Source organism: Oncorhynchus tshawytscha, linkage group LG07 (genome assembly GCF_018296145.1).
Source record: "Oncorhynchus tshawytscha isolate Ot180627B linkage group LG07, Otsh_v2.0, whole genome shotgun sequence".
NCBI lineage: Eukaryota > Metazoa > Chordata > Actinopteri > Salmoniformes > Salmonidae > Oncorhynchus > Oncorhynchus tshawytscha.
Window position 1 is genome coordinate 53855289 of NC_056435.1, and position 16739 is coordinate 53872027.

At 43.4% G+C, this 16739-nt stretch overlaps 1 protein-coding gene across 9 annotated transcripts in view; it reads right to left on the reverse strand.

The window, feature by feature from the left end:
- The window catches only part of LOC112254833 (calcium-dependent secretion activator 1), a 164426-nt gene that overhangs the window by 23909 nt on the left and 123778 nt on the right, over positions 1-16739 (reverse strand). For 5 of the 9 annotated variants that reach the window (XM_024427732.2, XM_024427730.2, XM_024427731.2 and 2 more), the window contains exons 12-17: positions 8806-8817; positions 5339-5475; positions 4381-4568; positions 3220-3321; positions 3028-3091; positions 2412-2535 (exon numbers count right to left, since the gene is read on the reverse strand). In XM_024427732.2, the coding sequence (XP_024283500.1) occupies positions 2412-2535; positions 3028-3091; positions 3220-3321; positions 4381-4568; positions 5339-5475; positions 8806-8817 (627 nt within the window). The remainder of the gene's footprint in view (positions 1-2411; positions 2536-3027; positions 3092-3219; positions 3322-4380; positions 4569-5338; positions 5476-8805; positions 8818-16739) is intronic. The other 4 variants (XM_024427734.2, XM_042324622.1, XM_024427729.2 and 1 more) reach the window with 1 other exon arrangement.

The window sequence follows — 16739 nt, forward strand, 5'->3', positions numbered from 1 at the left end:
AGATTTATTTGTATAAATCTTAGATTGTAGGCCCTGGAGTCTTAGGGAGGGAGGTTCTCTTCAGGGGAGAAATGATTCTAGCTACTGATTATCTTTACTGCATAATGTAGATCTATAATATATACTGCACACTATACTGTTAAATCACCATATGCCATAGGCCAGGATACAGCTACAGTTAGAGAGATGGGGGCCAGGCCAGTATATCAACAGGGCATGAATCCAAAACTTTGGATTTGAATGCATTTTTACTCACAACACCTATACAGAAAGCCAACTTCAGCTACAGTACAGAACAGTACAGTAGAGTACAGTAGAGTACAGTTCCAGTAGAGTAGAGTAGAGTACAGTACAGATACAGTAGAGTACAGTACAGTAGAGTACAGTAGAGTACAGTACAGTAGAGTACAGTAGAGTACAGTTCAGTAGAGTACAGTAGAGTACAGTACAGTAGAGTACAGTAGAGTACAGTTCAGTACAGTACAGTTCAGTAGAGTAGAGTACAGTACAGAACAGTACAGTAGAGTACAGTAGAGTACAGTTCAGTAGAGTACAGTAGAGTACAGTACAGATTTAGAGTACAGTAGAGTACAGTTCAGTAGAGTACAGCAGAGTACAGTAGAGTACAGTTCAGTAGATACAGTACAGTAGAGTACACTTCTGTTAAATCACCAGTATGCCAGTACAGTACAGTACAGTTAGAGTAGAGTACAGTTCAGTAGAGTACAGTAGAGTACAGTTCAGTAGAGTACAGAACAGTACAGTAGAGTACAGTAGAGTACAGTTCAGTAGAGTACAGTTCAGTAGAGTACAGTAGAGTACAGTTCAGTACAGTACAGTACAGTACAGTAGAGTACAGTAGAGTACAGTTCAGTAGAGTACAGTAGAGTACAGTAGAGTACAGTAGAGTACAGTAGAGTACAGTTCAGTAGAGTACAGTAGAGTACAGTACAGTACAGTACAGTAGAGTACAGTACAGTACAGTAGAGTACAGCAGAGTACAGTTCAGTACAGTACAGTAGAGTACAGTAGAGTACACAGTGTACAGTAGAGTACAGTAGAGTACAGTTCAGTACAGTACAGTACAGTACAGTAGTACAGTAGAGTACAGTTCAGTACAGTTCAGTAGAGTACAGTAGAGTACAGTACAGTTCAGTAGAGTACAGTAGAGTACAGTAGAGTACAGTTCAGTAGAGTACAGTAGAGTACAGTACAGTACAGTTCAGTAGAGTACAGTAGAGTACAGTACAGTAGAGTACAGTAGAGTACAGTTCAGTAGAGTACAGTAGAGTACAGTAGAGTACAGTAGAGTACAGTACAGTAGAGTACAGTAGAGTACAGTACAGTACAGTTCAGTAGAGTACAGTAGAGTACAGTACAGTAGAGTACAGAGTGTACAGTAGAGTACAGTAGAGTACAGAGTACAGTAGAGTACAGTTCAGTAGTGTACAGTAGAGTACAGAACACCACAGTTCAGTAGAGTACAGTAGAGTACAGAACACCACAGTACAGTAGAGTACAGTAGAGTACAGTTCAGTAGTGTACAGTAGAGTACAGAACACCACATTTCAGTAGATTACAGTAGAGTACAGAGCACCACAGTACAGTAGAGTACAGTAGAGTACAGTACAGTTCAGTTCAGTAGATTACAGTAGAGTACAGAACACCACAGTACAGTAGAGTACAGTAGAGTACAGTTCAGTAGTGTACAGTAGAGTACAGAACACCACAGTTCAGTAGATTACAGTAGAGTACAGAACACCACAGTACAGTAGAGTACAGTACAGTACAGTTCAGTAGATTACAGTAGAGTACAGAACACCACAGTACAGTACCGTAGAGTACAGTTCAGTAGTGTACAGTAGAGTACAGTACAGTACAGTACAGTTCAGTAGAGTACAGTAGAGTACAGAACACCACAGCTAAAACAGCCTGCCTGAAACAAAAGGGAGAGAAATGGCTGAGTGACAAACAAGTGACAACCAATCTGTCAAATAAAAAAATACTGTATAGGCTGCTCCTCTTGAATTCATCATGTGAAAAAAAACGTAATCCACATCTCTGGTAAAAAAATTTAAAAAAGATATATCAGTATGTTTCTTCAGTACTTGTTTTCTTGTCCGGGTTAATATTGAAATGATTCCCACTGTAGGATGCTAAAATATGAATCAAAGTGTAAAATACACTTCTGAAAGAGAGCAGAATGGTTGACACGCCTGTTCCACATAGACACCTCCAGAAGGACTCAAAAGTCACTAAATACTGAAAGAGGTCATTATTAAGTTACCATCATCAAAAGAAAAACAATCAGTTACATGTTTCAAAACAACAACAACCTATAATTTACCAACAGAGGTAAATGCTATTGCATTCTGAAGGTGTGTCTATATATGTAAATGATGGATAGTTACCTTCCATTTGGGCGTACTCTGTGATTTTAGCGTAGTTGAGCTGAGCAGCCTGCTCCAAACATTTACGGATGACTCCCTTCACTTCCTCTTGTGGGACGGGAGTCACAATGTCCTTCATCAGCACCTGAAAGTGAGAACAAGGCCAGGACAAGTCTTCCTTAGAGTCTCGTCACTGAATTACAGTTGACCTGACAATAGTTTTCATTTTCTATTTCCTTTTTCAAGCGTATATATGAGATTATATGAGCAATGAGATGAGAATCGTTCATGACCTGCAAAGTTTCTGTAAAATGAGAATCGTTCATGACCTGCAAAGTTTCTGTAAAATGAGAATCGTTCATGACCTGCAAAGTTTCTGTAAAATGAGAATCATTCATGACCTGCAAAGTTTCTGTAAAATGAGAATCATTCATGACCTGCAAAGTTTCTGTAAAATGAGAATCATTCATGACCTGCAAAGTTTCTGTAAAATGAGAATCATTCATGACCTGCAAAGTTTCTGTAAAATGAGAATCATTCATGACCTGCAAAGTTTCTGTAAAATGAGAATCGTTCATGACCTGCAAAGTTTCTGTAAAATGTGAAGAAAAGATTGTAGTCATCTAAATGTACAAACCCTTTCCAGCAAAGACAGAGTGGCCTTCAGCGCTCCCTCTGGACGGCCGAACGGGAAACAATATCTACAGGAAGATAAGAGAGTAGAATCACAATGAAATTAAACTCACTAGGGAAAAATGAACAATGATGAACAGAACAATAGATGAGGCCGGATAGTTGGATGGATGGATGACCAGTAGGAAGCAGTCACCTGAAGTTAGTGATCTGGTGTTCCAGGATCACCCGCAACCGCTCTTTGATTTCTTCAAAGCGCTCCTTCTCATCCACCTTCACTGTTCCCAGTCCATCAGGCCTGAGGATGACATCATACAATACAATACAAACAAAACATAAACACAACGCAAACACAACATCAGCCCAGCCAATCATGCAGTTGCAGAGCCACCAGTTAGAACCCCTACAACAAGGAACTATACAGCAATTTACACCAAAACAGTGCCATAATTTAGGTCTCCATGATTGTACTGCTGCTTGTGTGAGTGAAACAGAATCATTCTTCAGCATGTTTACTAACCTTCAATGTTTGTTATTGTACAGTACAGTATCTTACCTGATGGGCTCTTGGATGATTTGGATTCTCTTTTCATTCTAAACCTCATATTTTTTCTTCCCCGTTTAGAGCCCACAGCCCCTGGTCCTAGGTTCTGGTGGACGCCAGGGCCCCAGGGTCCCTCACAACCCATCAGTGGCCCCCAGTAACCTCTGCCCTCTCTGACTTTATAGGGATGCATGGGAGGATGAGCAACATCTACATAATGAGACTGAACAGGGCAGCAAAAGACGAGGACGGAAAATAAGAGAAAGAGAAGAGGAATAGTGGAAGACAAAGTATATGTATCTGGTTAGTAAGAAAAAGAGATGACAAAATGATAACATACAGTACAAAATTATAACATGATAACATACAGGACAAAATGATAACATGATAACATACAGGACAAAATGATAACATGATAATATACAGGACAAAATGACCAAAATAGTAATAAATCATATGCAAAACATTAATGACAATAACAATGGGAAATCCCAAAACAATAAGAAAAGATGCTCGGCTGCTTTAGAGGACTCTGACCCTTGTCTTCTCTCACTATGGCCAGCTCTTCTTTCCTTCCTTCCTTCTCTTCTTTTGTCATTTGAAGACATTTGAGTGCATATTGGATGTTTGAAGTTTAGCCATCTCTCTTGCCATGGACTATGGTGGTGATTTAGAATAATGTGAGTAGGTTGCCCTGCCTGAGACATGTAAGCCCAGTGCTGCACTTTGACCTTGAGCCTTTCCTCTTGGTCCAATGTGAAGACTTTGGATTAACGAGCAGGAGATCCAGGTTGAATGGGGTGTAGACTTTACCTGTTTCCGTGGACATGGGATGCGCAGAAAGCAAAGCTGTAGTGCAGCAGGGTGGGGTCGATCATGGCTCCTCTGTCTGCCCTCTCCAGCAGGTCGCCTAGGTAACCCAGGTGTCTATGACACCCACGCACACCATTCCTGGAGCAGTACTCATCCAGGACAAACACCTGGCCCGGGCTGAACCATCCCTTAAACACCACGTAAGAGAGTTTTTAGCAGGATAGCACCATGATCTCATCACAAACTATCACTTGTCCCAAACTGAACCATGACCTTGGCGCTAGCATCCCTCTGTGAGAGTTTCCGATAGCGATGGAACTTAGGCATACGGGTGTTTTAACGATGCATCTTTCCTACAATGGTCGAAGATGTAACATGTGTTTCCCAAAACACCACGCATAGAGACCGCTTACTAAATACGTCATTGAGGCATAGTATCGACGCTTACAGGATCAAAAGAAAGCTCTCAGATCAGCTTTCTCCAATCAAATCTTACCATTAGAATTATTCCACAATAACGACTACAGATCAGCTCCTAGAGAGATATTATCACCCATGGCTGCACATATTGAGGCAACTTATTCTAATTCTTACTCTATAATAATGCACTAAATCAAGATTTGGCACATCATTGGGCACCTGTTGTTACACATCATTAAATATATTGAGGCAAAAATGATAGACAGCAGTCTACAATTAGCAAAATAGAAGTCAATTGAATGCATCTAACGAAATGACGCACGTAGGAGTTCTACAAGTGCTCTGAGGTAGTCGGTAAATAACGAGCGCTTTCAAGTGCAACTTAAGTAACAATGGTTTTGGGAAACAGTTTGGAGATGTGGTCCTATGAAGGTTCTTACGATGAACTTAGCCTTAAGATGCTTTTGGGAATCCATTTTACTAATGTGTGCATTTATCCTTATTCCACGGTACTGTGGGTACGGAGAATGACACTCACCAGGCAGCAGAAGGTGTCATTGAGCCTGTGGTCCAATGTGAGCCTCTGGACGATCTCGAACAGGGAGGCGTGGTCAAAGCTGCAGGGGTTAGCCGAGATAAACTCATCCATGCCGTGTTTCTGAGCTCTGTCTGCGTCTGTGTGTCCAACCAGCCAACCAGCACAGGGGAAAGGACAGGATTCAGAGGAAGAGGGCATCAGTGAAGCACAGAAAAGTAGTATAGCATGTCTCTCTACCTCAACACAGTACAACACACTGGGCCAGTCTGACTAGAGCTCTTGCTTGGGACAATTCTAAACACTTACAGCTTTACATGATCAACTTGCAGCTTTTTGCTGTATGTGATGTTAACATTTCAATAGCTACCATTTTAGGCATCTTAGATCCAAAACGTGTATTGAGGAAGTTGTGTGTTAAATTGAATAGGATGAAAATCTCATTTGTAATGTGTATTCAATAGATTCTGCCATTCGAGAATGATTGGTGAATGTCACTCAGTTCCTGACCAATGATGGGTCGTGTGCTGAAAAACAAAAACAGAAATCAGAGAACAGAGTGATTTCTTAAATTATTGAGATTAACAAATAGCTCTGGCTTAAGGATGAAGGCTAGTCGATTAAAAACTGTAAGAGGAGAGTGTTTTCTATTCTACAGGGAAGAAAGGTTTCATAAAGGTTGGGTAGCGGACACGCTAGCGTCTAAGGAACTGCTTATCTTCTTACAAATGCATTCTTGGAGCTGGTCGAGTGCCCATGTTTTGACGGTATTTGATTAGTGTTGTATGATTGTTAAATGTACTTTAAACTGTAGTGTATAAGTTGAGGACAGAGAACCATAAGAAAGTACAGGAGACACTAGCATGTATGAAATAACAATATGTATTCTGTCTGACATGACAATGACTAGAATAATACAGTCATTGATGAGAAGCCTAAAAGCAGAATATCACCAGTACCTGATCAAAAATGAGACAGACCTACATATTGCTCCCATTTCCCAGAGATACATAATATAAATAGTCAGATCTCGATCAGTGATGAGATGAGGTGTGCATGAAGAGGGGTACTCAATATAGAGACAAGAGTGGGGTTGATGTTCATGTTCATGTTCTCCTCAGGGTGGGTGAGTGACAGATGCCATGTCCAATTGTGTGACACTGAAAGGAGTGAGGATGACGTGAGGGGGGCGGGGCGTGTGGATAAGGGAGTGGGCTTGGCTGGGAGGAGGGTTACTATAGCATCACTAACTGTCAACTCAAGTGACATCTGTCAGTCCCATGTTCATAGAAAGGGAGAGATACAAGGAGGATGGAGGGCCACGGCTGAGGATAGGATAGCTATAGGTTCAATTGCTTCTATAGTGTAAAATTAGGAGATGTTTTGTTTCTTAATCTTTTAAATGAGTGGACTAGACCAAAATAATATGTATCCCTGGTTTCTCTAGGAACTGAATATAAAGTCCCTACCACAATTTAAAAGGGAGAGAGGGGTAAGCACAGGGTAAGAGACAGATGAAAGCCGGAGTGAGAGAGGGGTGAGAGCGAGGTGAGAGACATGGAAGAAATTATAGATGTGATAGAAAAAAAAATGTTGTAGGGAGAGATAGAGTTCAAAAGTGAAGGGTGTGAGAGTGGGATGAAAGGAGTAAGAGGAAACAGAGGGTGAAAAGAGAGAGAGAGAGAGAGAGAAAGAAAGAAAGAAAGGGACTGAGAGAACGACTGAGAGAGGGAGAAAAATAGATGAGGGACAATCAGACTACCAGGAAAGTGGGGGAGGAAGTGATAGTAGAAGGGGTGGGAGAGTTACAGGGGCAGCGAAGGGTGAGGGTGAGAGAAAGTTTGCGATAAGGGCAGAGTGAAGGTGCGATGTGTGATAGAAAATGCTTGAAGGTGGGCGGGAGGAAGGGGGTGGGGAATATCTTTTCTGTTTGTTTTAAATGAGAAAATGAAGTTTGATTTTGGAATAATAGACTGAATGGACTATAGGGGGACATTATCATATTTTGTGAGTTCTTATCGGTGATGACGTCATCATCTAAAGACAAGATGATTGATTCAAAAGACTGGATTGTTTTTCCATACTGAACATAAGCAAATACTGTAATTAATAAATACTCACTGACAAAATAGAACAGTTTGACTTTTCATTGTGCTTTCAAAATGTTAAATCATGCATCTGCAGATCTATTTTCAACATTTCGATTCCATTTTTTGGGGCATTCCTTTTTCTCTGGGCATTTGCAAGTTGACAATACTTGAGTATGTTGCAGTGTATTCATGGTCTTTATAGAGCACAACTAACAGGCATACCAACTACTGGAGTATCTCTAACAGAGTAGCAATACAATTTGATGCAGGTACATAGGTATATAGCATCAAGCCGACAGATGCAAAAACTAGATCATTCTTTTGGAGATGGCAGGGGGGAAAAAATATTAAAATCCTGTAATTCCATCAACGGAATAATACATAACAAAGGTGTTCCCCAATTCAGGCAATCAAAGGGCAATCAAAAGAAACCAAAATGAGATCTGTTCCCTGCTAAAGGTGCTACTATGGGGGAATAGCTGCTGTCTACAGGCCCATCTACTAAGGGGGTTCATCCAGAGTATTGTTTGGGAAGGGGTGGCAATGGCTACTCCTTGTGATTGGCATTCAGAATACTCCGCGTGCATATTTGCCAACTCTCGTGAATAGAGCACTAAAGAAAATAACTAAAAACAATTGAGCCCTCGATAGTAAAGCATGACCCATGTTAGTATAGAGGAATCAGGTTACCCTGCTAAAAGGGTCCAAACTAATCTCAACCAAAATGTCCAACGTCACAGCTTTCCAACTGCTCTACTCTTTGAAAAATGGATTTAACAATATGGAAATGTTCAATCATTTGTTCATGTTGTGAAAAGCATTTTCTAAAACAAAACAAGCTTGATTACAAGCCCTGAAGTTCTGTTTGGAAAAAATGGGACTGTCCACTACTGCTCTCTGAAACGCAAATATATTTGAAAAATGTATTGAATTTACATTACTGTTTATGGAGTCACAACTAGCAGCCATTTTGTGGAATTTTATTTTCTGATGGCATCATGCCACATTGGGCGATCTCTATGCTTTACTCTGAGGGGTCCTTGAACACCAATAAGATTAAGGAGAGAAGGCAATTATGCAAAAAAATCATAATAATAACCATCATATAAAGTAGAATCATTACTGAGCCAAATTATAAGCCTAAGAATGAAATACATGCACCCTAAACTGTCAAGAATGTAAGCTAATAGGTACTTAAAACTTCAAATTGAGAAGAAATCATACTTAAAAAGACATTATCTACTAATGTCTAAAGACATGAAGCGAGGAGACTTAAGAGGGGGAGGAGGAGGATAGGGAAAGAGGAGAGAAAGCACGTTGCATTTGTCAGATAATCGTCGGGGATTATCTGAGCTGTGCCGGCTACAGGGAAGCACTTACCCTTAAGTCCAGCTAGAAGACAGCGGGGTAAGAAGGGACAAACCAGAATAACATAAAGACTAGCAACAAGGCTGGAGGAGAGCAAACACGAGATACCCTGACCTAGCAGCTGCAATACTAAAGAGGGGTAACAAGCAAAGCATGAGGAAGAAAAACACAACTCAAAAAACAACAACCTGTACCAACATGGGAGAGAGAGAGAGAAAGAAAGATAAAGAGAGCGAGAAAGTGAGAGAACAGAAAGAGAGTGAGCGAAAGAGAGAGAGAATAGAGAGAGATAGAGAGAGGCAGAGAGAAAGAAAGAAAGAAAGAGAAAGGGAAAGAGAGAAAAAGAGAAAGAGATCGATGTAGAGTGAAAAGTATACAGGGAAAGAGTGAAAGAAAGAAAGAAAGATTGATTGAGATATAGAAGTAAAAGAAAGAGAGAGAGAGAAGATCAAGAGAAGATTGAGAAGAGAAGAGATAGAGAGAAGTAGTTAAGGGTTCTCATCACTCTGCTGCAGTTGAATTAGTCTGGATTCTGATCTAGTTCTATCTTATTCACAGTACTACCTCTAACATATATTATACATTACCATCACAATATGATAGATTCACTTTGCTTTCTCCAGCTTATACTAACTACACTCTTGGAAAAAAGGGTTCCAAAATGGTTATTCGGCTGTCCCCAAAGAAGAACCATTTTTGGTTTCTCGTAGAACCCTTTTTGGTTCCAGGTAGAACTATTTTGGGTTCCAAGTAGAACCCTCTGCGGAAACGGTTCTAAATGGAACTCAAAAGGGTTCATCCTGGAACCAAAAAGGGTTATTCAAAGAGTTATCCTATTGGGACAGCTGAAGAATCCATTTAAGTTCTAGAAGGCACCTTTTTTCAAAGAGTGTAGAGGAGCACTAGCCCATACACTTACCGGCTCCAGCAGTCTAACACCACCTACTAGCTCTAAGATGATGATGTGTAAATGATGCCAGTATCCTCTTATGAATCTATGAGGAAAAATGGATGTAGAGTAATAACATAATATGGCTAACTCAATAGCAATAGACCTGACATATCCATCTTATGTTATCACTTTATCAGAATAGTTTATTCTTATATGGATATGAATATCGGAGTCCACTGAAAGCAAGGTGAAGTCGTCTGGTAATGACTTGCAGTTAGCCTGTAAGTTCTCCTTTAGAAAGACTACTTTCCTGTCATTCCAAACCAATGCTCCAGAACTGTCATTGCATTCTAGAATCAGACAAATAATTTGCAGCAAAGTTCAGAGGAGAGAGAGACAGAGAGAGAGAGAGAGAGAGAGAGAGAGAGAGAGAGAGAGAGAGAGAGAGAGACACAGAGAGAGAGAGAGAGAGAGAGGAGAGAGAGAGAGAGAGAGAGAGAGAGAGAGAGAGAGAGAGAGAGAGAGAGAGAGAGAGAGAGAGAGAGAGAGAGAGACACAGAGAGAGAGAGAGAGAGGGGAGAGAGAGAGACACAGAGAGAGAGAGAGAGAGAGAGAGGTGAGTAATGTGTTGTGTATGTTATGGCCTCTGTGCCATTCAAGACCACCAGGGTGGTGTGAAACATGTACGCATGGTGTGGCACAGTGTTTCAGAGAGGAGGGCGGTAGAGGAAGGAGGTCTGTGCCACTGTGAGGGGGCATTGAATGGCATCAGTATGGCTGGTCTTATATAGAGGAGGTAACCATCTAACCACAATAACAATCACATACTGGACAAAGAAACCAATGGAGACCACAGAAAATTTACATTTATAGATTATATTTATGAAAACGGTTGAAAACTAGAGCTACTTATTTCAATGTGCTATAGATGAAGAGTAATTCATTAAAAACAGATTTTCTTTAAATAAAAAAACAGTGTTTTTGTCTTACCTAAAACAGTGCAATTCCAGTATAAAAACCGTTATGGATGTTTTTATTATTGAATTGTTTTCTGGTTATAAAAATGCCAATATTATAAGGAGGGAAAAAAGCTTTTTCTACAACCCATTGACTCTAACGAAAACAGTTTGGACATTAGAACAATCCTTAAAATAACTAAAGGAGTTGAAGGAAAGATGCACACCAAAATACATTATCTTTAGTAGTTAGCCTGGTTAACCAGACTGAACACTGCACTCACCTTATTGAAACAATGGTGAGCACAGCATTCAGTCTGGTTTTAAAAGGTGAGTTATTTAGTGTTGTAAAATAACAGAATGTGTGTTAATTCCCCAAGTTAAGTTAAACCTGTTCAGGTTTCAGTGTGTTTATGAAATGTAAATGAGATCTATCATGTAAAACAACAACAACCTAAGCGTATTACGACATACACTGAGTGGACAAAACATTAAGAGCACATTCCTAATATTGAGCTGAATCCCTTTTGCCCTCAGAACAGCCTCAATTCGTCTGGGCATGGACTCTACAAGGTGTTGAAAGCGTTCCACAGGGATGCTGGCCCATTTTGACTCAAATGCGTCCCACAGTTGTGTCAAGTTGGTTGGATGTCATATGGGTGGTGGGCCATTCTTGATACACATGGGAAACTGTTGAGTGTGAAAACCCAGCAACATTGCAGTTCTTGACATGAACCGGTGTACCTGGCACCTACTACCAAACCCAGTTCAAAGGCACTTAAATCTTTTATCCTGACAATTCACGCTCTGAATGATACACATACACAATCCATGTCTCAATTGTCTCAAGGCTAAGAAATCCTTCTTTAACCTGTCTCTTCCCCTTCATCTACACTGACTGAAATGAATTTAACAAGCGACATCAATAAGGGATCATAGCTTTTACCTGGATTCACCTAGTCAGTCTATGTCATGGAAAGAGCATAATGTTTTGTACACTCAGTGTATTTGTGTAGTCTTACCTTTATATTGCTACTGTACAGTGTCTGACCAGTGGAGATAGGTCTGACCAGTATAGGACCAGTGGGGATAGGTCTGACCAGTATAGGACCAGTGGAGATAGGTCTGACCAGTATAGGACCAGTGGAGATAGGTCTGACCAGTATAGGACCAGTGGAGATAGGTCTGACCAGTATAGGACCAGTGGGGATAGGTCTGACCAGTATAGGACCAGTGGGGATAGGTCTGACCAGTATAGGACCAGTGGGGATAGGTCTGACCAGTATAGGACCAGTGGAGATAGGTCTGACCAGTATAGGACCAGTGGAGATAGGTCTGACCAGTATAGGACCAGTGGGGATAGGTCTGACCAGTATAGGACCAGTGGGGATAGGTCTGACCAGTATAGGACCAGTGGGGATAGGTCTGACCAGTATAGGACCAGTGGGGATAGGTCTGACCAGTATAGGACCAGTGGGGATAGGTCTGACCAGTATAGGGACCAGTGGGGATAGGTCTGACCAGTATAGGACCAGTGGGGATAGGTCTGACCAGTATAGGACCAGTGGGGATAGGTCTGACCAGTATAGGACCAGTGGGGATAGGTCTGACCAGTATAGGACCAGTGGGGATAGGTCTGACCAGTATAGGACCAGTGGGGATAGGTCTGACCAGTATAGGACCAGTGGGGATAGGTCTGACCAGTATAGGACCAGTGGGGATAGGTCTGACCAGTATAGGACCAGTGGGGATAGGTCTGACCAGTATAGGACCAGTGGGGATAGGTCTGACCAGTATAGGACCAGTGGGGATAGGTCTGACCAGTATATGACTAGTGGGGATAGGTCTGACCAGTATAGGACCAGTGGGGATAGGTCTGACCAGTATATTACCACTGGAGTTTGGTCTGAGCAGCATCTGACCAGTGAGGATAGGTCTGACCAGTATAGGACCAGTGGGGATAGGTCTGACCAGTATCTGACAACTGAGGATAGGTCTGAGCAGCATCTGACCAGCGGGGATAGGTCTGACCAGTATATGACCAGTGGGGATAGGTCTGACCAGTATAGGATCAGTGGGGATAGGTCTGACCAGTATCTGACAACTGGGGATAGGTCTGAGCAGCATCTGACCAGTGGGGATAGGTCTGAACAGTATAGGACCAGTGGGGATAGGTCTGACCGGTATATGACCAGTGGGGATAGGTCTGACCAGTGGGGATAGGTCTGACCAGTATAGGACCAGTGGGGATAGGTCTGACTAGTATATGACCAGTGGAGATAGGTCTGACCAGTATAGGACCAGTGGGGATAGGTCTGACCAGTGGGGATAGGTCTGACCAGTATAGGACCAGTGGGGATAGGACTGACCAGTATAGGACCAGTGGGAATAGGTCTGACCAGTATATGACCAGTGGGAATAGGTCTGACCAGTATAGGATCAGTGGGAATAGTTCTGACCAGTATAGGATCAGTGGGGATAGGTCTGACCAGGATCTGACCAGTGGGGATAGGTCTGACCAGTATAGGACCAGTGGGGATAGGTCTGACCAGGATCTGACCAGTGGGGATAGGTCTGACCAGTATCTGACTAGTGGGGATAGGTCTGACCAGTATATGACTAGTGGGGATAGGTCTGACCAGTATCTGACAGTGGGGATAGGTCTGACCAGTTTATGGCCAGTGGGGATAGGTCTGAATAGTATCTGACCAGTGGGGATAGGTCTGACCAGTATATGACCAGTGGGGATAGGTCTGACCAGTATAGGCCCAGTGGGGATAGGTCTGACCAGTATCTGACCAGTGGGGATAGGTCTGACCAGTATAGGACCAGTGGGGATAGGTCTGACCAGGATCTGACCAGTGGGGATAGGTCTGACCAGTATATGACCAGTGGGGATAGGTCTGACCAGTATATGACCAGTGGGGATAGGTCTGACCAGTATATGACCAGTGGGGATAGGTCTGACCAGGATCTGACCAGTGGGGATAGGTCTGACCAGTATATGACCAGTGGGGATAGGTCTGACCAGTATATGACCAGTGGGGATAGGTCTGACCAGGATCTGACCAGTGGGGATAGGTCTGACCAGTATATGACCAGTGGGGATAGGACTGACCAGTATAGGACCAGTGGGAATAGGTCTGACCAGTATATGACCAGTGGGAATAGGTCTGACCAGTATAGGATCAGTGGGAATAGTTCTGACCAGTATAGGATCAGTGGGGATAGGTCTGACCAGGATCTGACCAGTGGGGATAGGTCTGACCAGTATAGGACCAGTGGGGATAGGTCTGACCAGGATCTGACCAGTGGGGATAGGTCTGACCAGTATCTGACTAGTGGGGATAGGTCTGACCAGTATATGACTAGTGGGGATAGGTCTGACCGGTATCTGACTAGTGGGGATAGGTCTGACCAGTTTATGGCCAGTGGGGATAGGTCTGAATAGTATCTGACCAGTGGGGATAGGTCTGACCAGTATATGACCAGTGGGGATAGGTCTGACCAGTATAGGCCCAGTGGGGATAGGTCTGACCAGTATCTGACCAGTGGGGATAGGTCTGACCAGGATCTGACCAGTGGGGATAGGTCTGACCAGTATAGGACCAGTGGGGATAGGTCTGACCAGGATCTGACCAGTGGGGATAGGTCTGACCAGTATCTGACTAGTGGGGATAGGTCTGACCAGTATATGACTAGTGGGGATAGGTCTGACGGTATCTGACAGTGGGGATAGGTCTGACCAGTTTATGGCCAGTGGGGATAGGTCTGAATAGTATCTGACCAGTGGGGATAGGTCTGACCAGTATATGACCAGTGGGGATAGGTCTGACCATAGGCCCAGTGGGGATAGGTCTGACCAGTATCTGACCAGTGGGGATAGGTCTGACCAGGATCTGACCAGTGGGGATAGGTCTGACCAGTATAGGACCAGTGGGGATAGGTCTGACCAGGATCTGACCAGTGGGGATAGGTCTGACCAGTATCTGACTAGTGGGGATAGGTCTGACCAGTATATGACTAGTGGGGATAGGTCTGACCGGTATCTGACTAGTGGGGATAGGTCTGACCAGTTTATGGCCAGTGGGGATAGGTCTGAATAGTATCTGACCAGTGGGGATAGGTCTGACCAGTATATGACCAGTGGGGATAGGTCTGACCAGTATAGGCCCAGTGGGGATAGGTCTGACCAGTATCTGACCAGTGGGGATAGGTCTGACCAGGATCTGACCAGTGGGGATAGGTCTGACCAGTATAGGACCAGTGGGGATAGGTCTGAAAACCAGTGGGGATAGGTCTGACCAGTATATGACCAGTGGGGATAGGTCTGACCAGTATATGACCAGTGGGGATGTCTGACCAGTATATGACCAGTGGGGATTCTGACCAGGATCTGACCAGTGGGGATTCTGACCAGTATATGACCAGTGGGGATAGGTCTGACCAGTATCTGACCAGTGGGGATAGGTTTGACCAGTGGGGATAGGTCTGACCAGTATGACCAGTGGGGATAGGCTGACCAGTATGACTTTAGGTCTGACCAAATGACCAGTGGGAATAGGTCTGACCAGTATAGGATCAGTAAGAATAGTTCTGACCAGTATAGGATCAGTGGGGATAGGTCTGACCAGGATCTGACCAGTGGGGATAGGTCTGACCAGTATAGGACCAGTGGGGATAGTCTGACCAGGATCTGACCAGTGGGGATAGGTCTGACCAGTATCTGACTAGTGGGGATAGGTCTGACCAGTATATGACTAGTGGGGATAGGTCTGACCGGTATCTGACTAGTGGGGATAGGTCTGACCAGTTTATGGCCAGTGGGGATAGGTCTGAATAGTATCTGACCAGTGGGGATAGGTCTGACCAGTATATGACCAGTGGGGATAGGTCTGACCAGTATAGGCCCAGTGGGGATAGGTCTGACCAGTATCTGACCAGTGGGGATAGGTCTGACCAGGATCTGACCAGTGGGGATAGGTCTGACCAGTATAGGACCAGTGGGGATAGGTCTGACCAGGATCTGACCAGTGGGGATAGTCTGACCAGTATATGACCAGTGGGGATAGGTCTGACCAGTATATGACCAGTGGGGATAGGTCTGACCAGTATATGACCAGTGGGGATAGGTCTGACCAGGATCTGACCAGTGGGGATAGGTCTGACCAGTATATGACCAGTGGGGATAGGTCTGACCAGTATCTGACGAGTGGGAATAGGTAGGTAGGTTGCTTAAAGGTGCAAGTAGAGTAACACGTAGAGGAATGGTTAACACTACAGAGAAGACTGACAGAGCAGTGGTTAGACCGAGACAGGGCCAGGGTGAGCAAGAACTCAGAAAGTCAACAGCTGTTGTTTTCTACCATACAGAAGGCTGGGGTCTGGGGTGATTATGCAAAACTCCCTGACTCCTTAGCAGTATCATAAAAATAACACTTACAGTAAGTACCACTGTTATCTCAAAATGTTATAAAAAGATTTTTAAAGCTTCAAGAGGATTCAAAAGGCCAAAATCTGACCTAGATAGTTTGAGTGTATGCATTGATAGGTAGGCTACGTGTGCCTTTAAAAACAAATGTACAGTATGTAGTTCTGTCCTTGAGCTGTTCTTGTCTATTGATGTTCTGAATGAAGTCATTCTGTATTTTGTTTAATGTTTTGTGTGGACCCCAGGATGAGTAGCTGCTGCTTTTGCAACAGCTAATGGGAATTCTAATAAAATACCGATACAATTTTCAAAGCTTGATGTTTCATGGCCTAATCATCTTTTTGGTGGTTGAGTCTAGATTCTACCTCATCGGGCGTCATTTAGTCTTTCTCTCTTTAGTTTGTCAGCTTTGTTGACGTTTAGAGAGAGAGAGAGAGGGAGCGAGATATCGAGAGAGAGAGAGAGAGAGTGGGAGAGAGAGTGGGAGCGAGATAGCGAGAGAGAGAGAGAGTGGGAGCGAGAGAGAGAGAGAGAGAGATACAGAGAGAGAGATACAGAGAGAGAGATACAGAGAGACAGAGACAGAGACAGAGACAGAGACAGAGACAGAGACAGAGACAGAGACAGAGACAGAGACAGAGACAGAGACAGAGACAGAGACAGAGAC